The sequence below is a fragment of the Podarcis bocagei genome (genome assembly GCF_964188305.1).
Source record: "Podarcis bocagei genome assembly, chromosome: 3".
Taxonomy (NCBI): Eukaryota; Metazoa; Chordata; class Lepidosauria; order Squamata; family Lacertidae; genus Podarcis; species Podarcis bocagei.
In genome coordinates this window covers 11,459,139-11,485,376 of record NC_138127.1, presented here as the reverse complement: position 1 = coordinate 11,485,376, position 26,238 = coordinate 11,459,139, and the positions used below count along the sequence as shown (strand labels likewise).

The following is a 26,238-nucleotide window of genomic DNA, read 5'->3' as shown; positions in this document are numbered from 1 at the left end:
AAAAATCCCTGTTGCCCTATGGAAGCTGATTGCATGCTGGAAACAGTTAGTATTAAATATCCCTATGTATCCCTAAATATATCAAAATTGCTTCACAATCTGGATTGAAAGCCCGCATCAAAACGTTTTATAAATGTCTACACAAAGAGCGTTCCTGTGTTTTTTTATCAGTTGTTTATGTTGAAAGTATATTGTATGCATTGCCATTAAGCATGGTTTAGGAATGGTCCTTTGGTGTTTTGTCCATTGTAATTTAAAAGCTTTATTTCTTGTATTCTATGGGAGATTTTCTTCTACATCCAATTTTTAACAGATGTTTGGGATTCAGGAATGCAGAAAAGCAGAAAGATGTTGGTGGAACTCAAAGGACCTTTGTTGGTGGAACTCAAAGGAACTCAAAGGAAAATATGGAGGGTGATTCTGTAGTGAAGGGAGTCTGGCCTTTTTACTGTCCACAATGATCTTGCATCTTACAAAGGTTCCATGTTAAGGTGGACCAAGATGGTTTCCCTGGAAGTATGAAGATTAGACTGCTGTTATTGGGGCCAAATGAGGCCCTTCATTACTCCTAGAATTGAACAAGCTACTAATAAGTATGAAAAATGCTGTTATAAAATGCACATCATTTATGTACAGAGCTGAACATAGCTGCATATTGCTGTAAGAGACATTCTCACAACAGTATATATCTGTCTCTCTCTCTGTGTGTGTGTGTGTGAGAGAGAGAGAGAGAGAGAGAGAGCGCATGATTTCACATATTTTGGAGGTAAGATCCTAACTAGGATCAGCATTCTTCAACCTATGCTTAGCACTTGCATGAAGCAAGCCAAATTAATAATAGTTAATAATAATAATAATAATAATAATAATAATAATAATAATAATAATAATAATAAATTTATTTATATCCCGCCCTCCCCAGCTGAAGCTGAGCTCAGAGCGGCTAACAACAATCAAATAATCAAACAATCAAAACGTTTTATGTGCATTTGAATCTCTTGATAACATAGGGATGTGTTCTTTATAAATGTCTACACAAAGAGCGTTCCTGTGTTTTTTTTATCAGTTGTTTATGTTGAAAGTATATTGTATGCATTCCCATTAAGCATGGTTTAGGAATGGTCCTTTGGTGTTTTGTCCATTGTAATTTAAAAGCTTTATTTCTTGTATTCTATGGGAGATTTTCTTCTACATCCAATTTTTAACAGATGTTTGGGATTCAGGAATGCAGAAAAACAGAAAGATGTTGGTGGAACTCAAAGGACCTTTCTCAGAGCTGGATAGATATGGGGAGGGCGAAGAGATGAGAGGGAACGACAGAGTGCTTTCAAACAACTTTCCAATTCTCTGTCAAGGACACTGTTTAGTTCTCAAGTTCTTCATGCAACAGAATTTCCCCAATACTGCAAGGTTCCTGTGAAGTTGTTTATGACTTTCTGTCAGCCAAGCACAACTAGCCAATCTTCCTCTATAACTTTGCAGTGTTGTTTTGGTTGTACTCAGTACCGGGGCAATCAAATGTGCTGATATATCATCAATGAGTTCTGCTGCCACCAGGCCAGACTTTGAGATGAATGAGTGAATCTGTGAGGAGATATTCCTTAGGCAGAACAAATAACCAGTTGCAAATCTTTCCCCCACTTGCATCTTGCTATGCTGTACAATCCTCTCCCTTTACAGGATATGCGAATTCCGAAAAAGAAAGGTAGAATCTGTTCTCAACAGACAGAGAAAACTGGAGGCGCGGGAGAGGGGGCAGCAAAGTTTTGTTAGTGTTCCCAAGTTCTTCTCTTTTTCCACATTCCAAATGCGAGAATTTATTGTGCCTCTTTATATTGAATGGGAGGGAGGTAAAACTAAAAAATAAAATAAAAGAATGATGTGCCACTTAAGGGATTGTGGTGACAATGCTAGAAATGCTGCAACAATCTGCAACATTAAGTTTCTCATTTTGATTTTGTGGTTCCGCTGTAGTAGACAAGTATCCTGGGTCTTTCTTGGGCCCCGTTCTCTCCAATTTAATTTCCATCAGTGAAAAGAATTATCTAGATGTGCAGACTTTTGCACATGCTGGCTAGATGAAAAAAATACCAGCAGTCCATATTTTTACACATGCTGATCAAAGTAGAATGTTAGGAGTGGTTAAATATACATCTTTTGCTAATTCAGAAAACAGTACGCAGAAGCTGTGAGCCGAAGGAGTGCAACTGAACCCCACTCCCCACCCCTTTACAGGAATTTTTTAGAAGTTCCTGCATTCCGGAGTGACATTTGAAAGGAGTTTGAAACTCCTTCCCAGTTTTATTTCTGCAATGAAGAGATTTATTTATTTTTGGTACATCTGCTGGGTTGGGGGGAAACTTGTCAGTTTCGCCACTGGGCTGCAACAGAGATGCTTCTCCTAGCTCACTGTGCAGGTGGAGAGAAAGCCTGCAAGTTTAGCTTTTGCTCTTTGTGGACTTTGTACAACGAGGACACACAATTAGTGCTGGAAGTGCACATCATAGTGTGATCAACCTGTAAAATTGCAGATATAGAACGCTAACCTGCATGTTCAAAACTTCCACTGCAACGTAGATTGGGTTGGGGGGAATTGCTGGTGCAGAGGTTCAGAAAAAGAAGAATATTTGAGACACTCTGCAGACTTTCTGTGGACACCTGAGAACCTGGGGAGAAACTCCCAGCAGAAGAAGACGCAAGATAGCCACAAGACGTATAGGACTGTTGCCCCACCCAGATACACACTAGCGGAGTGTATCTCATTTCGGTAGAAGCATACCACTATTTCATAAGAATGGCCTATTTCTTATATATAACACAGGATTATAGTATAGTGGAGTATGGAAATAAATAAATGAGTCCCACCAAGATTGTGTGGTCTGTTGTTCCCATGCAATATGAAGTTTCTCAGTCCTCATGCCTATGTTAGCAGATTAGTGTGGTTGCACCTTTTTATATCTGGGTTCTCATAACTTTAAAGGAAAAGAGTCATGTAATCACGTCAGAGAATCCCATAGTTGTTGAAGCATAAAATGTATACGAGCTATACATTTTTAAAAAAACAATCAACACTGAGTATTCCTTTTTTTTTTAAGGAAAAGGTTCTTGCCTTTAATTCTTCTCGTTACAGAATCCTTCCTCTATGGCTTATCAATGTTGCCTTTTACATAAATTGAGATGTAGATTAACTGCAAAAATAGATTTATTTATAGTTGCAACTGGAACTCAACATGTATGGCAACTGAAATGTATAGCAGAGTTGAAGCATGCCTCTTCAGGTTTGAAAGATACTACATCAAGCTCATGAAAGTCATTTTCATATGGCCTCCTAGAAGTGACCAGTGCCAGTTTTATAGAAAAAGAGGTGTCGGAACTCACTCTCCCTTGTTCTCTTATAATGGCAATGGTGCCCACCTGAGAGGTGCCGGAACTGAGTTCCCATGAGTTCTGTCTGAAAAATAAAAGCCCTGGAAGTGACCCCTTCATTCTTTAGTTGTAATGACAGGAAGAGTTATTGGGGAACTGTTAAGGGAGCTTGACTCTGCTGGGAGTAAAGGATTACAGATCCTCATCCCAACAGTGTTTCCCCGGTCACACACAGATCAGCCAGGATGGTTCTGGCAAAGCAGATTGAAAAGCAACCTGAAAGTATTGTTATGGTTTTCTATAGCAGTGAAATTTGATAAATTAATTTTGTGCCCCTGGAGAGAGAGAGAGAGAGAACACGAACCTGAAATTACTTTTGGTTTGAACTATGACAATATTTGTTGTGTGGTTGGTTTTTGTGCTGGCAGAGCAATCAGCTAGCTCAAACATCAGAGCTAGCAGAGCAGACAGTGATTTACCATCAGTTAATTGAACATATATAAAGTGTCATACTAAATTTTTGCTCACAAATGCAAATCTTATGTGAATGGAAGTATAAAATATACATTGGTTCTTTAATCTGTATGTTGGAAACGGTAGCACATTTCATCACAATAATACTTAAGTCAGCCTGCAAGTGAAAAATAACTATAAAAAACAATCCCAAATGGCCATTGAATATGAACGACATGTTTAAAGAGAGAGATGTTAGGTATACATGTAATCAACGTGCTACGTGACATAAATACTTCACTTGAAATTCTCATGCATTTTAAATTTCTTTCCCTTCAGGAGAAACACATGACCTTTATTAACATTAAGTTTGCAATTCTGTACCCATATAACTGGGAGTAAGCCTCGTTGATTAGACATGTGTAGGATTGCACATTAAGAGAATCCCCTCCCCGCTGCTTTATGGGAAATAACCGGGTGACAGAAGTCAAAATAGGAAACGCCAATACAAGGTGCTTTTTTAAACAAACATATCTTATTGGTACATAATCATTAGACCAAGAGGCCTACAGAACTAGATTCTGGAAAAGGTGACAGTACTACAGAAACTTTCTACCAATTTTAAACTTTATCCAGGAGCAAGGGAACTTAATAGAGCCATTTTATAGCAGATGTGTTTGAAGATTCAAACACTGTGCAGCTTAGGACATAAGAAAAGCTCTGCTGGATCAGACCAAGAGACCATTGTGTCCAGCATCTTGTTCTCACAGTGACAGACCAGATAGATGCCTTTGAAAAGCCAATGTAAGCAACAGCAGTTTACTCACTTCCCAGCAACTGGCATTCAGAAGCATCCTCTTTTTCCTTTGAAAACACTTCCTAATAGACACAATGAAACATTTAAAGGAAAAATTTACTTAAATGGTGTGTATATGGTTAGGCTGGACTAGGTTAGGTTTATATATCATTTCTTACTAAAAGGCTCCTGAAGCCTTTTACAACAAAGTTGAAAATACAGTAATAAAACTGCATATTAAAAACAAATTTAACAGCACAGTCATATAAATGGTGCTGCCCAGATGCCTGGGAAAACAGAAACAGATTTGCCTGGTGCCAGAACAATGGCAAGGTTTGTGCTCAGTGAGCCACCCTGGATATTCCATGAATTCATTCATGAACTCATCCTGGGGAAAAAATCACAGGATAGGTGGGATGAAAAGCATGATATTTAGCATTCCTTTCTTTGTCCTTTGAGAGAAGGAAGGGCCAATATTAATACAGTGGCACCTTGGTTTTCACACAGAAAGCGTTCCTGGAGTCCGTTCGACTCCCGGAACTGTTCAAAAATCAAAGTGCAGCTTCCGATTGGCTGCAGGAGCATCCTGCATCCAACTGGAGACCACGCCGGATGTTTGGCTTCCAAAAATCATTCGGAAACTGGAACACACTCAGGTTTCAATCATTTGGGAGCCAATTTGTTTGGGAGTCAAGGTGTTCGGCTTCCAAGTTATGACTGTATTGTTTTTGAACTTTCAAAGAAGAAAGGAATGGGCTGTCGTAATAGTTCACTTCAGCCAATTGAGTGCTGCCCTTCACTCTTGATCCTGAAGTTTATGTTATATTTTGTAGCCCACTTTGACCTTTTTGAGAAATAAATTAAATTCTTTATCCTCACACGCAATTTCATTCAGACTTTTGGGACAAATACATTGGTATTTTGGAAAATACATTGGTAGGTATACATATCAGCTAAACACCACCAATGTCTTAGTTTTGTGAGAACCTATGTTAACAGTAGTTTCATATCCAGATGGATTGCACATTCTTAGTTCCCTGGAGATATGTTAGGCATTTACAATAGTTCCTTCAATATGAAAATCAAGGAATAAACCTCTCAAAATGAAGGATTTTATTTTATTTTAGATTCTTTATTGAAAAATAAAAAGTACATAATTACAAGTGCACAGAGTACGAGAAGACACAAAAAGAAGGAAATAGTACCCATGTAGAAAACAAAACAAAACAGAAGAGCAACTACAAACAAAATGAAATTGTATACAATTTCGATTTATTTTATAAAGACCGAATTAGGTTAAAGTTTGGTTAACCACAATAACAGCTCTCCCCCCCCCCCCGCCCCGCAATCTTAAAGTAAGGATGATGTGTTTCATTTGTAACTACATTCCAGCTTCTTGAATCTGTGGCCCTATTCTGCTCGGAAACTTTTCTGCCGCAGAACTAGTCAAATATTTTGTCCTAATTTAAAGGGAGGAGGTGTTCTGAAAACACACAGTACATGTTTATGCCTGAGCAGGAGCAATGGAGAGAAAAGTCATATGTTAAATTTTGCTGCAGAAGTCAAAGTTGAGTTGTCTGCTTTCTGCTCAAGTTGTCAGTGGTGATGAATAATGCATGTCATAGGGGGGTTGCCTTCCACTGCTATGGTTACAGTCGCTAGCCTTGGTGCTGAAGCAGAGGAACCACAGTAAAGGAAATTAATTCACAGTGTAAACTTAACGCTTAATCAGAAGTTTTTCCATGATAAACATGCATTTATTGTGTAAACAAGTTTACAGAAATGAAGGGCATCCAAACAGTTTCACAGAGTTTCTGTAGCATATTTACTGTGGCACACATATAACTTCATAAATTTATAATTGAAGTTGTGTGAAGCACCCTTGTTTTCAGCATGCCGATCAAAAGCACCGATATTGAACCAGTTCTGGCATAACTGAGGTCAGGGAGAGTTTTGCTGGAGGAAAGTAAAGGGTCAGCATTTGCTGAAAAGCTCCTGAGATGTGGTAAATCTGGTTGCTGTTAAACTAATATGCAACAATTAATAAGGTTCATTATTAATCCTGTAGACTGAAAATCTATAACCTATTTCATTCTGCTGCTTTGCTTTCACGAAACATACCTCCTTTGCAATTTATACAAATGCAAAGTGAAAACTGAAGTTTTGGGAGATTGCAAGTGGTTTGGTTCCATTATTGCAACTGAAAAGACTCTTCCATGTGAGCCACAGATTGTGTAGATGAGGCAAAAACTTAAAGAACAATTTTGCCACCAAATGTTCCAATGGTGTCTTTGAATTTATGAAGATGGAGTTTGTACATACGTGCTCATGTCTGTTTATATAGCCGCCTTAGAAATCTGTTAAATCATACTTGTTACTGTATTCTTATATGCTTAGTATTTTTATAGTCCTATGATAACCTTAAATGCAAGCTGTTGAACAGTGAAACTGTTTTCATTTTCAATCCCAATTCGTACACTCTTAGATGTGAGAGGTAATATATAAGAAGCCTAGTATAGTTTCTTTTAGAAGATTTATGGTGATGCTGAATTAGCTGATCATAAACAACCTGGTGAACCCCTAAGGGTCTTTTCATTTTCCACTGCAGCCGCATTAACACGTCTTCTCTTATTGGTGCCATATACCATGTTTTAATTAGTATCTTTGAATTCAGAGCTGTACACTGGAAACAAAACTTTTAAAGGATCACCTGTTCCAGGTTTCCCAAGCCCTTTTCACAGGTGCTTGGGATTGTTAATGCTACTGTGTGCTCTGAAATCTTCAGCAGAATTTCATTATAACCTGCCTTAATATTGTAGTCATTAATCCCAATCCCAGTGTAATAGCATCAAATTTTATATCATACCTATCTAAAAAGTACATTTTATATTGAGCAGAAGTTTGCAGGGGAATCCTTGGTAAAGAAGCTTAGGAATAGATGGAAAGCTTACCTGAAAGACACTTTTCTCCCCTTCTCCTGGAAGGGGCAGCTACAGGAAAATATGGAGGGTGATTCTGTAGTGAAGGGAGTCTGGCCTTTTTACTGTCCACAATAATCTTGCATCTTACAAAGGTTCCATGTTAAGGTGGGCCAAGATGGTTTCCCTGGAAGTATGAAGATTAGACTGCTGTTATTGGGGCCAAATGAGGCCCTTCATTACTCCTAGAATTGAACAAGCTACTAATAAGTATGAAAAATGCTGTTATAAAATGCACATCATTTATGTACAGAGCTGAACATAGCTGCATATTGCTGTAAGAGACATTCTCACAACAGTATCTCTCTCTCTCTCTCTCTCTCTCTCTCTCTCTCTCTCTCTCTCTGTGTGTGTGTGTGTGTGAGAGAGAGAGAGAGAGAGAGTGCATGATTTCACATATTTTGGAGGTAAGATCCTAACTAGGATCAGCATTCTTCAACCTATGCTTAGCACTTGCATGAAGCAAGCCAAATTAATAATAATAATAATAATAATAATAATAATAATAATAATAATAATAATAATAATAATATATTTATATCCCACCCTCCCCAGCTGAAGCCGAGCTCAGGGCGGCTAACAACAATCAAATAATCAAACAATCAAATAATCCAACATTTTAAAAACATTTCATTATAAAAATTAATTAAAATCAAATTGATGGCAACCGTTAAGCAAAATTCTGTGCAGGTTGCCAGAGGAGGGAGTCAGGCTGCGCCCTAACCAAAGGCTTGGTGGAACAACTCTGTCTTGCAGGCCCTGCGGAAAGATGTCAGGTCCCGCATGGCCCTAGTCTCTTGTGACAGAGCGTTCCACCAGATTGGAGCCGCAGCCGTGAAAGCCCTGGCTCTAGTTGAGGCCAGCCTAACCTCTCTGTGGCCTGGGACCTTCAGTATGTTTTTATTTGCAGACTGTAGGTTCCTCTGTGGGGCATACCAGGAGAGTGAGTAATAACAGTGAGAACATCTGATGAACCTTTCTGTTATTGTATTTCAGTATTTTAATTCATATGTATCCCCTGCCCATCCCAGTTATATACCACCCAAGAGCAAAAGTTGTCTAGTTCATCTGGTAAGTGAAAAAGAAAACACACATAAATTATAGAAATATAAGAAAGTGAGAAAATAAAATCCAAAAATGAATAAAACCTGGAGCAAAATAATAACACCCATACAACAGTTCCAGAAAGTACTAAAATATTTAATAGTTGGAAAATAAGAAAGGGTCTTTGGTTGGTGCTGAAAAAGGAGTAAACATATACATGTATATGTGCAATAAAGCCAAACTTATTTGTACAAGAAAGATGCATATGAAGAGAGACTTGAAACTAAGCAAATCTGTACAGCTCACTTACCGCAGATAATTCCAGCTCATGAAATCTTTTTTGTTCACATGAGCCGTCCAGATCTGCCAGAGCCTCCAAAATCTCTTAACTATACCCCTCTGAGGTTGTGGAAGTATAGTCCCGGCAAAGATGTGTGTTTTCCTGCATACAGAAAAAGTGCTATAGGGTTCAGATGTGTACAGCAAAAAGCTTTTATCTTCATCTGAAAGGTGGGATTCATCATTTCTGTACTGTGATGCTACTTGCAGCTGCCTCTCTTTGTAAATCCAAAAGGGTAATCTTGAAAGTTTAAGTTTCTTTTTAACTTGGCCTACATTCCACACAACTCCCCTGACCTGACATTGACAAGGTTTTCTGAGGCAGGCATGTCAAGTGTATGTTGCTCACTGAAACCTGCTGCTGTGCATGGTGGGACAGCATCTTCATTTCTTTTCCAAATTTCCCTCCAGTGTGAACATAAATTTGTGACAGTGAACATCAGTTGCATCATAATTTTTGAGTTCAAGATTTTAAGTTTATATTTGCTATAGGTGACTCTCTTGTAGAAAGGCAGAAAAATAGCCTTAGCTTGCCATTCAACGTACAGTGGTACCTCGCAAGACGAATGCCTCGTAAGACGAAAAATGCGCAAGACGAAAGAGTTTTCTGTTTTTTGAGTCGTTCCGCAAGACGAATTTCCCTATGGGCTTGCTTCGCAAGACGAAACGTCTTGCGAGTTCTTGCGAGTTTGTTTCCTTTTTCTTAAAGCCGCTAAGCCGTTAATAGCCGCTAAGCCGTTAAACCGTTAATAGCCGCTAAGCCGCTAATAGCCGTGCTTTGCAAGACGAAAAAACAGCAAGACGAAGAGACTCGCGGAACGGATTAATTTCGTCTTGCGAGGCACCACTGTATATACCTACTTGGCAGAAAGTTTTATTGAAATCAACAGGACTGTGGTGCCAGAACATCAGCCTATTCAGACTTAAGTGCTGGGGAGAGCTTGAATAATGGAACAGATATATAAATCTATCCCAGTATCTTGTTTGCAGACACTTCATCTATAAATGTGGCTTTTCTAAGGATAAAATAAGAAGGTATTGAGGTCTGTTCATGGAGTACTGTTTTTGACTACATGTTAGGGCATAGCTCAAGAAAAGAAATCCAAAGGTGTTCTTCAGCTTGCAGAAGACACAGCTTGATCACTTCAGTAGGGGCTACCTGCTGTAGTTGGGCATGAATTCTCTTACTAGTATAAGCATTTATGAGGGATAGCAGCTATTTCCAAAACACTTGTGGTTCTTTGGATCCGGCCCAATCTGTCTGGTTGCATACTAATTTATGATAAAATAACTTTTCTTTGGTTTTTTTATTCTGTTACAGAGGAATTTATTTTAATTTATTTTATCTTTTAGAAAATGAATTTGAAGGAAAATTGGTGAATCCAACCCAGTGGATTTGGTAGACTTGGAGAACAGAGTCTGGACCAAAGAACAATTATCCTGCTAAACGATTTCAGGTACAATTAACCCATATATTATTGAGATTGTTGGACCATTTCCTGATGTGCCTTTCCCATGCTTGCTTTTGCCAATCACATTATATTATCTGTTTGGTGTTTGGCAACTTCTAAGATACAGTTAAGTTGCATTGTGTTGCATGTGCTTTTAAAATGGCAATTCATGCTATAAAAAATCCATGCGCTACTAAATTAGAGAATACATTTATTGTTCTCAGCATTACCTAGATACAAAATGGCATTTGCCTATGATCTAATCATCCAAACATATATTCAGATTTAGAGATTTATTTCAAAATGTGAGTAATAGCAGCAGTAGAAAATCACTGTGGAAATAAACCCGGCTGTCTTTCTCTATATACTCAGCAGTAGTGAAATTTCGTATTACCTCCTCTTTAAAGGAAATCTCAGGCTATAGACAGATCTGCAATTTTCATGAGGTGTCAGAAGAACAAATCACTCAACAACCTAAATATAGAAATGTGTGGAGATAACACACAAATGAACTTGGAAGCTTGTGTTTATGGTGCATATTTATATTTTTCCTGGGTGCTCCCCAGGCTTTAAAAAAATAACTCATGTAGTCTGCCCCACTCAGTTTTTACATCTTTGGACTTGTGAGGAGTTTTCTCACCCTCATTGTATTCATGCTGATTTTAGTTATATAGTTTTCTTTTGTAACTTTATATTTGTTTATTACAAACCATCCACAGAATGTTACATTTTGGGACAGCAAATAGGTATTGTGTAATAGACTATAAACTATAAACTTGGATTTTGACCCAGGGAAATAGTTTCACTGCTGGAAATCAAGCTTCATGGAGTTACAGGACCCTACAGAACAGGGTGGAAGGTAGCATGGCAGGCTCCAATAAGAGATGCCTAGATCAAAAGCCCCTCCATGAGCACACATGCACCAGTTGGATTTCTTAATTATTAATTAAGCATCTTAATTAAACACATACATCTTAATTATTCCATCTATCCTTGTATGTATTAATAAGAGGATGTGGCACCTACAAAGAAAATGCAAGTGTTTTATATCAAAAAGACTTGAGAGCAATTTTTTAAAAGCAAATAGAATGACATTGCTATTCCTTCTGTTTTTATCAATGCAGTTTCACATCTGAAATGCAATCCAGAAAAGATGCTGTTTTTAATAATAATAATAATAATAATAATAATAATAATAATAATAATAATAATAAAAACAGAATCTAAGTACTACCTGAGCTTAACCTAATTCTCACCCCCACCACTGGATCCCATATACATTGCGATGCAGATAGTTATGTGCAGATGGACTGCCCACTCAAATACTTGGATCTTTTGATATGTATCTTTACTTATGTGCACTGACCATAACATTTGGTTTGGACCCCAATTCAGTGCTTCAGAGAATGCTCAACACTGGTCCAAGCTGCTTCATTTCATACATGGTAAGCTTAAGGGGCCTTTACTATTCTCCTTCTAGTAGATACTTGTCTTCAGTGTCTTTTAAACATCTGGAGCACTTAATTGCTTCAGAGGGGCTTGCTTTCACTTGTGCTGCTTTGTACGGGTCCCACTTTGCCTCTGAAAAGCCCCAGGTCCCGCCATAGCATCCTGCTTCAGCTCAGGATTCAGAATTTGCCTGAATCCAACAAAGCCCCCAACAGACTTTGCTGTGCATTTAGAGCTTGCTATGTTCGCGTGGGTCGTGGAACTTGGTGTATATGAAAGCTCCTATGACATCTTGGAGTTCTCATTCATAAGCAATGAATTTTCTTAGTTTTGTATACCAAAGGGAACTAATGCTACCCACTGTTCCTTTAGAAACGATTCAGGTTCTGTAATCTTTCATTGGTATATGTGGTCTTAGGTTGGGTTTTTTGCTTTTTTAATGACAATGCTCTGCAGTGGCGAATGAACTGAGAGTTATAGGGTTCTTTTTATATTCTACCAACAAATAATGAAGCTGTTGAGAACTCTTGCTGCTCCAGTTAGAATATGACATAAACATGGAAGGATATGAAAAACTGTATTTCGACCAACAGAGGCAGCTCTTAGCGTTTGGCTTGTGTGTGGTGGATTATTAAAAAAAGAAGAAGCTTTCTTTGGGGAATTCTTTTCTAATTTATTTCCCACGATTTCGTACTTTAAATCTCCCAGAAAATAAAAATAAGTGGAATGAGTTGACCAAATCAGAATTTGTTTACAATCTCAATAATTTTCCAGAATGTTTGTCAAAATACTTTCAAGCCTTTCAATACAGATAAGCATTTGTGTTAATTCTAAAATACTAGCTCTACTTTATAAAGTTTTCCAAACAGCACTTTCCATTTTTAAGAGTAGCTAAACATACCTGAGTTTAGCTGTTGTATATTGTGCTAAAATGAACCCTTGCCCAAAGAGAAAAACAAACATTGGTAAACATAATCTTGGAAAAATGAATCCAGTAATGTAAAAAGATTTCAATTTATCCATCTATCACCCTGATTCTTAGCTCACTTGCTTGGAAGTAAATTCTTTCAATTTCAGTTGAATTTAAACTGTATAGACCAATATTCTTGGCTCACTTCTTTTCTTTCTTCTTCATTCTGTTCTAAGTGCAAAACTTTTGTGTTGCTGTTCATTTGTACCTTCTCTTACTGGAAATGAAGACTTCCAATAATAGCTCTTGGGTGTCTGAATTTTTGCTTGTGCACAGTGGAGTATGGTTTGTGTTGCTGTGGATTCCAATGTTAGTGAATATTTCTACTCACTATTTAGTGAGTTAGAGAGTGCCTTGCAATGAAGTAACCTTTTTACAACTATGAAACCAGTTATATATTGTAGGTGGCAAGTATTTGATTGGAAGAAGTAGTTGGTTTCAAACTCAGTTTATCCTGGTTATCTTTGGATGCAAAGTGCGTCAAGAGGATAATTTAAACCATGGACTAACGTAGACCATTAATGGAATAAAGGATTATGGAAAAGTGGACGTGCCACTTATGGTTCATCAAAAACTCATTCCAGTGCCTCCACTCCCAATCTTATGCATTCTGGAGCCTGGAAGTTGGGAACTAGGGTGAAAGAGTTGACTCAGCTGTGTGGCCAGGATGATGGGAGCTTTATAGGGCTGCATCAGCAATTTAAGGGCATGTGTTGACTACTACTACTACTACTACTACTACTAGCCACTTAATTGCCAAGGTGTTTTCTAAACAGTTAACAGGTATAAAACCAATGACGAAAAAAATATAAATACACTTAATTAAAATACACAATTTTTTTAAAATCTCTGAGTTTGATAGAATATTCATAGAAGGCCAAATCCAGTGCAAAACTTCATAGGTTTACTCCCAATAGAAAGCAGGTGTCACTATGGATGTGCATCCCAATGGATGCACGTTTCAATCAACGTTGTTAAAACTCTTTTATTTTCCATGTCATAATGATTCAAATCCCATCAGGTGTGTCTTCTTCAGCCTACACCAACCAGGTGCCTAGATGTTTTGGACTGCAACTCCCATCAGTCTAGGCCAGGGGATCTATCAGTACCAGTCAGCATGTGCTGAGTGGGACAGATAGGAACTGTAGTCCAAAATACCTGGAAGGCACCAGAATAGTGAAGACTGTTCTGAAGATTTGAAGGACTGAGTATGCATGTGGTCATTTCCATACTGTTATAATGCTGAGCATTTGTGCTAGTTAGACATTCTCATTTCCAATTAATCTTAGAAGTGTATATCTATGTGAAATATACTAAAGCCCTTCCGTCACACAGTAGCATGATTGCTGTACACTTGAACATAGAATGGCAAAGTTAAGGAAGGAAATTCATGCATACAGCATTGCTTCTTAACAAGCTGCTAAAAAGGGTAAAGGGACCCCCGACCATTAGGTCCAGTCATGACCGATTCTGGGGTTGTGGCGCTCATCTCGCTTTACTGGCCGAGGGAGCCAGTACAGTGCAGTACAGTGCAGCTTCTGGGTCCTGTGGCCAGCATGACTAAGCCGCTTCTGGCGAACCAGAACAGCGCACGGAAACGCTGTTTACCTTCCCACCGGAGCGGTACCTATTTATCTACTTGCACTTTGATGTGCTTTCGAACTGCTAGGTTGGCAGGAGCAGGGACCGAACAACTGGAGCTCACCCCGTTGCGGGGATTCGAACCGCCGACCTTCTGATCGGCAAGTCCTAGGCTCTGTGGTTTAACCCACAGCGCCACCCGCATCCCTAACAAGCTGCTAGAGAGGAACAGTTCTTGATATCTGTTTTTGGACCTTGTTGTTTGAATCTAAAGACTAGATATCTGGCTTTCACATGATGTATTTCAACAAGAAGGGATGTACGTACGAACAAAAAATGTTTGAGAGGTCAGGTGGCCCCATGGGATATATGTTCTATTTACAAACCTAGCAAATCATGGGCTTAGACATTAGTTTTGCAGTGACTCCAAGGGACAGACTAGATGACTCATAAGAGGATGCCTCTGGCTCAGATGAGTCACTGCTGAAATATTTATATGACTTGCTCTCAGAATGGTCCAAGTTTGCATCCTACAGAACTGGAGCTTCTGCTTCATTCTCTCCATGACTCCTTTGTAGGACACGACAAACTGAATTTCTTCAGAAAATAGTCTTCCAAGGCTATTAGTTGCCCATGTTGCGACTTAATAGTAGATATTTTATTACCGTGACACTGAATTTCTTTGTGCATCTAATATACAGAATAAGCTCTTATTCTGAAAACATATACTGTATATACAGTCTTAATTGCTACTGGCTGATTCGAATATGTTAAATAGCACCAGATCTGTCACAGCCTACCATTCTATCCAGTATGTAGCTTTGCTTACTCAGTTTCTTGACCTGTACATTAAGGCAAATATTATGAATGTTGTGAAGTTGGTTAGTGCCTTCTGGTGGTTCCGTCATTGCAAGAATGAGGCTACAGGGTATCAGGCTGAGGGCCTTCTTGGTAGTCGTGCTGACCCTGTGGAAAGTCCTCAAGTCAGATGTCAACAAAATAAACAACTATCTGACTTTTAGAAGACATCTGAAGGCAGCTCTGTATAGGGAAGTTTTTAATGTTTGATGTTTTACTATGGTTTTATAATTTATTGGAAGGTGCTCAGAGTGGCTGAGACAACCCAGTCAGATGGGCGTCATATGAATAATGTATTATTATTATTATTATTATTATTATTATTATTATTATTATTATTATTATTATTGGCTTACTTGAGTTAATAAATGGCTCCTGATTATCAAGCTAATGTTGGTAGTGATTTTTCTTGTGTGTGTTTTTGGTGTGTGTGTGTTTTGGGGGGGAAAAGTTCTGATGGCTTATTCTTTCAGTGGAAGTTCTGGTTTAAGTTGAGCTCCTTTCTTAATAACTGCTGAGACTATGCTATAAGTGCACCCATTCTACTGTTACAGCTTGCAAGAGCAATTGAAGACATTCATGGTGAGCTGTCCTTCAAGAGGGAAGGTCTTATATGAGAACTCTTAGGTACTCTGAAGGAAAAAATCTATACTAACAGTTCCATATCATTATCATGATACTCTAAGCTTAGGCACATGGAGATAGAAAGGTGGTCTTGAAGCTTGGGGGCCCCTGGCCAGCTGCATGTTGACACCATTGTCACAACATATGGACTGGCAGCCCAGCTGTTACTAAGCCAAGGTCCTTGTGTTGATTTGTAAAGTCCTGGACAACTTAGGTGTAGGTTATATCCCAGTGCGATTACAGAGATGTATAACTCTTATAAACTGATAGTTTTTATGAATAGTGGTATATAAATATTTTGAGAAATAAAATGAAAAATAAATAAGTAGCAGGAAATTATTTATTAGCAGGAAGTTATTTATATTTATTTATAAGATTTCTTATTCATGCTTAATCTTAAAGTCCCAGGCCGTGTTACAACAATATATTACACAAGTACAAAAAGATAAAACTGTTAGAATTATGAAAAGATATTTGAAAATGGCTGTCATATCTCCTCTCAGCATCCTCTTTTCCAGCCTAAAAATACCCAGCTCCTTCAACCATTCCTCATAAGGCTTGGTTTCCAGACCTTTGATCATCTTTGTTTCCCTCTTCTGCACACATTCCAGCTTGTCAATATCCTTATAAAATTGTGGTACCCAGAACTCGACACAGTACTCCAGGTATACATATAAAGGTGGCTGCGGACGTACCACAAAGATGGCAGGTTTATATTAGTCACTGACCATATACACTATTTTTTAAAGTATAATTTTTTTTAAAAAAATGTTAGTAGTATTAATATATTTCTGTGTTTCTGTCATTGAATTATTCCTTCACCTTTCTCCCACTACTCCTCTCAGACTCTCCTGCTCTTTCCTGTTGTTAATCTTCTTTCTTTCTTTCTTTCTTTCTTTCTTTCTTTCTTTCTTTCTTTCTTTCTTTCTTTCTTTCTTTCCCTTCCTTCCTTCCTTCCTTCCTTCCTTCCTTCCTTCCTTCCTTCCTTCCATTTTCCTGATTTCCCCCCTCAATGTAATCTTTGGAAGTATTACACCTTACATACATCGTGTATAGAAAACTAAATGCAGGTTTCCTGAAAAGGAAATACAGTATTATATAAATCAGCACTACAGCAGGGAAAGAGACCCTACACTCTCTTTCCTCGTGGTATATTGTGGTTTCAGAAATGAGGCACCAGGCTCTTCAAAATTATTGCTCACAGACAACATCTCAGCACCCTTAGCTACTCTGCCTGTTTCAATCTCATGAGACCGTCAGCTGTGATTGATCACACAGACTCTGCTGATGTCAGCGGGCTAAAGAGAGCAGTTATGTTCTATCAGGGCAGGGTCAGACAACACACCAATAGGAATTAGAAGAAGGAAATGTTTCCAGTGCTTTCAGAAAGACATAGCTTTTAGCCCACCAGCAAACATGATCCTTAAATCATTTTTAAAATCTTGTAGGTTATAAAATCAAATTAACTCTTCTCTCTTGATGGCTATGGAATGTCCTTGCTGCACAGAAAGCCATAGATGTAAATCTGTGTGTTTTGAGGGAAATATACAATTCCAAGGATATATATATATTTTTAAAGAAAGCTGTTGCTGCTGATACGGTTGGCAATTTGCACAGTAGACATTAATTAAAACACTTCTCAGCAAGCAAAATAACACTTCTTAGCTTTATTAAGTGTATGTTAGAGGGAATTATTGCTTCTCATATGTTTTCTCAGCCACTGTTTCTATTTTGTTCTTTGGAAGTGAAATAGCCATATGCAGGAGAATATAAGTAGTTGCTGTATCTCCCTAGCTAGTACTGTGGAATATTCTAAGACAGAAAAAATGGGTGTCTGTCCTGTTCTTTCTTCTGAGTTATGTGTATGATTCTGCAACTTACATATTTCCACAGGATTTATGAAAATTTCCTTGTAATGTGGCACGCCACAGAGATTCTGCTCCTTTGAAACAGCTGAAATACCAACTTTCTGCCGCTGAAGATTTTCTGCCCTCTCCATTGTTGTGAAATAATATGGTGATCCTACTCTAATCCCATATTTGGAATTATTTAAGATATAGGAGCCCTGTTCCTCTCTCACATTTGATCACTCTGGTTACATGGCCAATAGACTAAGATAATCCAAAGGTTATAAACAGGCCCAACCAAATGATGAGACAGTCGTGTGGATTACCCCAAACCTAGAAATTTTTTTCTCTTTAAGAACCAATCCAATAATCGGCCAAAAAAATAGTTTGCCAGGTCCTTCCTTGGGACTATGGATCTGGATCTTGCTCATCCTTTTGCTTGTATTAACAAACGTATTGTTTATTTTTGACAATCTCAATTGAAAAGGCAGCAGCAGTACTTTAAAAGATGGTGACCTCCAAAAGCTCACTGAAATAAAACTGGAACATATATGGGGTTTTTATTCTACAATATTATTCTCAGCACATGTAGATTTTTTTCAGTGCCCTTGTTAATTTAATGAACTGCGTTGTGAGCCTAAATGAAATTCTGGAAAGAAATTTGGCTGGTCTAAGCCAGCTGATAAAATTAACTAATTCCGTGTTACAAATCAGGCTAAAATTGTTGCCATAGCTGAGAAACAAATCTCTGGTTCTGCCTTGAGCTGTCAGTGAGATTTAGATCTATTTGAGGTCAGAATTTCGCCTTTGGGCAGCTGCATGTCTTAGGGGACAAGGAACTGCCTCCTTCATTGCATGACCCACATAACAGTCTCTGTTGCTCTCATATTGCCAGCCCAGGTCTGTTTCTTCCTATTCCTGGAGAGTAAGGAAAGGACACTGGAGGAAGGATGGCAGAAAGAACTTAAGGCGTTTGCTTCTTAGAATATAAATTCTCAAGTAGCATTATGATTTTAACATCCTAAAAGGGTTGGTCCTCTTTTTCTGCATGATTAAAATTCTGCGCAGAGGGAGAAAAATACAGGATGGATTCAAAATACCCATCAATACTGTACCTCCTGTAGATTCATGCAGCATTATGATTCATAACCTGTAGTTATACTTCAGACAAATCCACAGCTAAATAGCTTTCTGTATTGTATTTCCAAGTAGAGAATCCATTTATTTATATACAAAGCAGCCTTAGATAATGTCAAAGCATCAGCTTACAGAGAACGTGTTTCAGTACCATCCTCTGCAGCACTTTGCGGGTCTCTACGCTTTTATGGGGCACACCCTCCCTTTCTTGGAAGGAAATAACATCTCCAAACTTTTGGTGTTATATAAGCCAGGAGTGGCTAGCCTGTGGCCCTCCAGATGCTACTGGAGGTTGCTGCCGTTGTTCATGACTATTGGGCATGTTGGTTCAGACTGATGGGATTTGTAGTCCAACATATGGAAGGCCACAGGCAAGCCACCTCTGAAGCAGTGGGTTTAATCCAGCAGAGTCATTATATGAGCTGAACGACTTCACCTGGAGACCAGAACTCGTTCCCTTTGCCCCCACCCCCACTTGTCTGGTTATAGGATGAATTCTGCTGTGCCGCATTATATTGAATCTTCCTTGTATTTCATTTGCTCATTCTCATCTGAAAAACAAGAGAGGACCAGAAAATAATGCCTAACTTTCCAAATGTTATCTCAGGATCTAGAAAGCCATTTACTGTGATTAAGAGTGATGAGCCTTATCCTGCTTCCCTTACTCCTGTGGGAAAGCCCGCATTGATTTTCACATTAATCAGTGCCAGGGAATGCTTGACAATCTGCACAAGATCATCCTTGTGGTATGTGTGCTTCCAAAATGCCTGCTGATAGATTTTTTGCCTCCAGTTGGTAGTGTGAGCTTGGAAGGCTTTCGAGTTTGCCCTGCCCTGCCCAATGCATACGTGACTGACATATCAAATAAATGGCAACGGCAGAAAATGAAATTAAATAACAACAATAAAACCAATTTGTTTTTGCCTTTTCTCACAGAGATTGAATCAGTTGTGCTTTGCTGGAGATGTTTACCATGCAACACATGCCTTTCCTCTGCTCATTTACATGCACTTATGTAAACTTTTTCAAGGCAATTAATCTTTTTTAGTCTGATCAGGAAGGAAGGATTCCCCAGTGTGATCTGGAGTCAGGCATTGACTGCTGTGTTGTGAAGGGCAGGCCAGCCTTTGTTAACTAAATAACAGCTGTGGTTCTTTATGCAGTACTTGAAAATACACAAAATATATTATTGTATTTAATTTTCACTGCAAATATGCAAGCCGCTTAATTTCAGGAAGTCCATGAACTGTTTCATGCCTTTGTAAAGATGTACTGGGGTCCATAATTGTCATGCATCTGGTTTATAAGGTTTTGAAGAAATAAAGCCCTGCTGTCCCGGGGCGATTTTAAAATGCTGGTGGGCGGGAGCGAAGTCTCTGCTGTCCCGGGGAGATTTTAAAATGCTGGGGGGCGGGAGCATTTTAAGATCGCACGGGGCAGCAGAGACTTCTCGCCCAAAGCAAGGGGAGCTCTCCGAAGGGCTCCACGTGCTTCGGGCGATAGGCTGCCGCCCCAAGCCTCGCGCACCCGGCGGGACCTCCTGCCGGGCGCGCGAGGCTTGCAGACACTCGCCCAAAGCAAGGGGAGCCCTCCGAAGGGCTCCCCGTGCTTCGGGCGATAGGCTGCCGCCCCAAGCCTCGCGCACCCGGCGGGACCTCCTGCCGGGCGCGCGAGGCTTGCAGACACTCGCCCAAAGCAAGGGGAGCCCTCCGAAGGGCTCCCCGTGCTTCGGGCGATAGGCTGCCGCCCCAAGCCTCGCGCACCCGGCGGAACCTCCTGCCGGGCGCGTGAGGCTTGCAGACACTCGCCCAAAGCAAGGGGAGCTCTCCGAAGGGCTCCCCGTGCTTTGGGTGACAGGCTGCCGCCCCAAGCCTCGCGCACCCGGCGGGACCTCCTGCCGGGCGCGCGGGGCTTGCAGACACTCGCCCAAAGCAAGGGGAGCTCTCCGAAGGGCTCCCCGTGCTTCAGGTGACAGGCTGCCGCCCCAAGCCTCGCGCACCCGGCGGGACCTCCTGCCGGGGGCGCGAGGCTTGCAGACACTCGCCCAAAGCAAGGGGAGCTCTCTAAAGGGCTCCCCGTGCTTCGGGTGACAGGCTGCCGCCCCAAGCCTCGCGCACCCGGCAGGACCTCCTGCCGGGCGCGCGAGGCTTGCAGACACTCGCCCAAAGATTTTAAAATGCTGGGGGTCGGGAGCGAAGCGTTCGCTGCCGACCCCCAGCATTTTAAGATCGCCCAGGACAGCAGAGACTTCTCTGCTGTCCCGGGGAGATTTTAAAATGCTGGGGGTCGGCAGCGAACGCTTCGCTCCCGCCCGCCAGCATTTTAAGATCGCCCGGGGCAGCGGAGAAGTCTCCGCTGTCCCGGGAAGGCAGGCGGGTGGGGAGCAAAGACTTTTGCCCCCCGCCGGCCTTCAGAAGAGGTCCAGGACCTCTTCTGAAGGCCGGCTGTGGGCGAAAGTCTTTGCTCCCGACCGCCAGCAATTTAAAACAGGTCCCCGGAGATTTCCCTATGGGCTTTCGTCTTGCGAAGCAAGCCCATAGGGAAATTCGTCTTGCGAAGCGCCTCCAAAACAGAAAACCCTTTCGTCTTGCGGGTTTTCCGTCTTGCGAGGCATTCGCCTTGCGGGGTACCACTGTAATACATTTATTGTCAATGTACAACCTGTGAAATCTGTGAAAGCACTTAAGGTGCACATCATGGGGCAAAGTGATATTTAAAACATGGCATGGTGAGTCCGTGGTACCTTTTTACCCTCACAGTTTAAACTTGCAATCTGAAACTACCTGCAAGTGGAATGTGGGTGTGATTTACCTTGCTGCTGGTAATCTCCAGATTGTAAAAACTGGGTCTCTCTCTGGGTTTTCCGCTCAGGCATAGGGTACAGTACCAAAGTTGACAGTGTGAATCTCTCTCTCTTTTTTTTACTTTGGTTGATAAGCTACATTTCAAAGGAAATGATGGTCACTGTCCAGTGAAGGACAAAAATCAGAAGGGGTCTGTTCAGTGATTGGTGAGTTAGTCACGAATAACCTTCGATTCATTCCTTCCTTTTGTCATGATTCATATCCCTTCACTTGTTTTTATTCAGTATCTATCTTTAACACTCATGTCATCCAGTTGCCAGAATCTTGTGTCCCAAATTCCATTCTTTGGGAGACTAGTTTCTTTTTAAAATAAAAAAATTGTGCATGTAACTATATACTTCATATGGTTTATACTGGATGTGTGTCTGTAATCCTAACCAGATATCTGATGGTTAAAATCACACCTATAAATCATTTCACTGCATTAACCTTTTCTTAGTATGGTTGTATAATGGCAGTTCAACATGCATGGCTTTACTATACAAGTAGAGACTGAGCAAGTTTTATCAAATTACATAGGTGGAATGGCAGTTCTATGAAATCTATGCACTGCTATAATCCAGCAGAACATGTAATTTGCTTCCTAGTGACATCTAAAGCCTATTTCATGTCATCCCCCTTTCCTCCCTACACAGAAAGCATGTGTGAGAGTGTGTGCTTTCTGTGGAGCTAAAGTGTAACATGAAGCAGCCCTTAGATGTCACTCAGGCCACTTGAGTAAAGCAGACTGTATTGCACACTGCCACTAGATAGTAAACTGAATATTCTGCTATATTGAAACCATGGCAACAGTACTATATTTTTTAAAAAATCAAGGACAGTAGTTGTGGTGAAGAAATATAGACTCCTGATTTATATTCAAATATAAATTAGGAATTGCTTCTTTTCTTTCTGGATGCAAGTGAATTATTCACAGTCAGAATATGTTGGAATCAGTATGAGAAGCAACCAAAAACCCAGAGATTTAGGTCCTGTTCAGCATAGAATCAGTGAAATAATGCCATATATTTACTAGAACAAGCTCATCTCTTTAAACAGAAGTGTGAATATTGATGATAAAAGACTATGGCTTTTGTGAGGATTGTACTAATAAGTATTGTGATACTACCAGAGAGACTGGGGGTTTTCTTATTCTCATTATTACATTTATTTCCCAATGTCTTCTTGGAAAACATTGGAAGAGAGATGCAAAAGATAATAAACCTCTTCACTTTGTCAAAGAAGAAGCTACAGATTAATTTCAAAATATCTTAAAAGGAAATGTTAGTAGCACAAAATAAATGGGTGTGCTAGCAAGCTGCAATTATTGGCTGTGAGCCCTTAGCTGAAACATCTTAGCCCAAGTACCTCATGTTACCACACTCTTGACTAGTTGTTGATGTTTTGCAGTATCTGCCATGGGTAGAATGAGGAGAAACTGGGTTGGATCCAAAATCTCATGTGTGGAATTCAACTCACAAAAAGGGAATTCTTGGGACTGCCTGAAAATATGCTTTGGGGCGTGGTGTGGTGGGGGTAAGGACCCTTCAGAACAGCGCAGGATCATCAAAACCATGGCGGAAAGCCTTCACTTTTGGATTATCTTTTTGACAGTGGACCACCCATAAAATTATCCTCCTCCTACCAAAGCTGATAGGATGTGAATGTGTAAGGCAAACAGTTCACCAAATCTTGTGGGTGGGAGTAAAAATAATAAAAGGGGAGAGTTGAACTATATTCAGTATCTAAATTGTGCTTTATTGTATGTACATTCCTTTTTAAAAACCCTTTTGAGACTTCAAGAAGATAGGAAGAGGCATGAAAAAATTATTACAATTCTGTGAGTATATCACACACATACACAAAACGCGTCCAAGCAATACAAATTGCATATAGTAGTAGCTAGGATTGCCTTAATAACATCAAATGACTGAATACCACATTCATTAGTTTCCATGCTTGGTAAGCTTCTTTTGCAGTAAATTGCCCGATTTTTGTATTTTTGTTTGGACTGGCTAGGTTGGAAATTGGAAGGAATTTGGTGATTCTTGTCTTATATGTCACACTCACCCTAGAAGGTGGTTCTAGGAGAATGTTTCTGCACCTCATGCAATTTATTATGTGAGGTGCTGCAATGTTCCTTTCTGTTCTTTGTGTGCTTAAACATCTATGGAACATCTACCAAGAGAGGTTGTCCAGAGATTCGGATTGAGGTGCTATCAGTATGGTGTTGGTGGTGGACTAAATGAGGCAAATAAACTGAATCTCAGACCAGACAGATGGTGGGCAGTTAATGGTAGATCATTTGTACTCGGCTCCCCTTGAAAAGGTGTGCTTTTTGATCCAGTGATTCTCCTGGATGTCCAGCTGTTATCTTCTTATTAGAGTTGCCAGTAAAATTAAATACTTTTTTGTCTATATTAAGTTTTAAATATGCATAAATCTACATATGAAGAAAATAATGATTTAAAGTGGGAAATGTCATTTTAAATGCCATTTAAATTTAGACGGAGGCGGGGCAGGGAGAAGAGAGATAGAAAATTTTTCAGAATCTTAGAGCATTAGAACATTAAACAATGGGGGGAAACATAGGGTTATATTTAGCTGATGTTGTTGCCAAGAATGGATTCTTTGTGAAGGCTAACTAGACCAATGATTTAGTCTCTGTTAAACAAAAAACACAAAACCCTCAGCACTATACTCCCCCTGCAAATACAGAAACTTTGCACCTTCTCTAATAAAGCATCTGCCTCCTGAGTTCTTGTTTTGTATGTTCAGCTTTGTCTGCCTCCAAGGGGGGGGGGACTGCCAGGGGTTAAGGCAAGGGAGACTTTAAAAGACTGAGGTGTAGTATCTTTCTTCCAATATTAGCCAACACTTCTAGGTCGCTCTGAGAATTTTGTGGGAGAAAGAACTCATAAACTGAATAAACAATACTTGCTTCTAACAATAGATGCAACTGCCTCTGCATGGAAAAAAAGACCACAAAGAGTTACCCCAGCAAATAATATAAAGGTAGATGTGTTTAGAGGTTTTCCCAACCATAGTCAGCCACCCCACCCCAAAATTACTGCAGCACCACCCCTTAAATAGTGCCTACTTGCTAAATTACTGAGGCTGATTACTGGGAACATGACAGGCAAGCTTGCCTGGCTTTTCAGATTTGCTTCCACCTCCCTCCTTCTCCACCAACCAGAAATTTCAGGGTCCACCATTCATGACATACTATTTTCAAACAGGCAAGGTGCTTTCCATCCCACTGAGTCCCAGTAGCATCACTTCCAGCTAGGTTGGAAGATGAGATTGATTGATTAATTGATTGATTGTACTTTTAGACCAGGTGTCATTGTGTAGGACCCTAGGGTGATGTACAAATGACAATAGGAGGCATAGCACCCTAGAAATACAGATGGGTTGTGTTGGCCAAGATGCAAAGCCTTGGAAATGCAAGTGGGCTTATGTGTCTGTGTGCAAGGGAAACTCACTCAATTTACTGGGCTCTTACTTTTTTTCCAATGCAAAAAGGGGGGAAGGGGGAGGTAATCAATGGATAGGGTTGATTAAATTGATGACTGCTGTTGCTCCCTAGTCCCTACCAATGGAAGAGTGATGCAGTCACATTTTTTTTAATATGCACTGACATACTTGCTCATTCATGCTAAGCCACAGTTTGGCATAGCATGATGTGTGAACCAAGCCAGTGGTTCCATCAACCTCTAGGATGGGGACATATACCAACTGCATTGTGTTAGGCTAGCTAGGGAATCATCACCATGAAACTTGCTCCACAGAGAGCTTTTGTTGTTTAGATTGGTTATAAATCGTTTGAGGTGAGGGGCATGGGTTTTGTTCCATGCATCAGTGATATTTTATCAGAATCTGCTATAATAGATTTGAAATTATTATTTATACTGTTTTTGTTCCATCATATTTTATTGTGTCATGTGGTTTGGAGCTTGTGGTTTTATTTGTTGCTGCCTTTCTGGAGATTAGCCAGGAAGAATAGAAATTGGGGAAATATACTTACCTCTTTGTTGCTTTGGAGGAAAGCGCAGGAGATGATCAACAGGCTACGTTCCATTATGAGTTTACTGTTCGCTCTGAAGATCCTTTCTGAACATTCCTGCTTGTTATTATTGTTTCGTTAGCATTCGAAGTTCTCTGATTGTGTTTGCAATATTGTGATGGTTTTGACCATACTATAGAACTTGACTATGCAGCTAAAAAGATACCTTAGCCAAATCCTTAGAATTTTTTTAAAAAATAACAACAACAACTACAGAGAATCACCATAGATGTATAAGTATAAGAATGTTCTTAATTCAATTAAAAATATATGGAAGCGGCTGTGGCATAGAAAGCCATGTAAGACACTAGAAGCTGTGAAAATTGGCTCCACAAGCAGTTAGCTCATGCAGCAAGAGATGAGCTGAAATGCAGAAGCCAATTAGCAATAAAACCTTTACGCAGAGTTAAGCTGCAGGCATTGGGGTAGCCAACCA

The 26,238-nt window shown here is 39.9% G+C and overlaps 1 protein-coding gene across 18 annotated transcripts in view; it reads left to right on the top strand.

Moving 5' to 3' along the window:
- MYT1L (myelin transcription factor 1 like) overlaps nt 1-26,238 on the top strand; it is a 313,980-nt gene that overhangs the window by 86,490 nt on the left and 201,252 nt on the right. For 15 of the 18 annotated variants that reach the window (XM_081188979.1, XM_081188974.1, XM_081188981.1 and 12 more), the window contains exons 2-3: nt 10,330-10,433; nt 11,823-11,872. In XM_081188979.1, coding sequence (XP_081045105.1) covers nt 11,834-11,872 — 39 coding nt within the window. In that variant the 5' untranslated portion in view covers nt 10,330-10,433; nt 11,823-11,833. Of the gene's footprint in view, nt 1-8,646; nt 8,665-10,329; nt 10,434-11,822; nt 11,873-26,238 lie in introns of those variants that run through there. The other 3 variants (XM_081188987.1, XM_081188980.1, XM_081188984.1) reach the window with 2 other exon arrangements.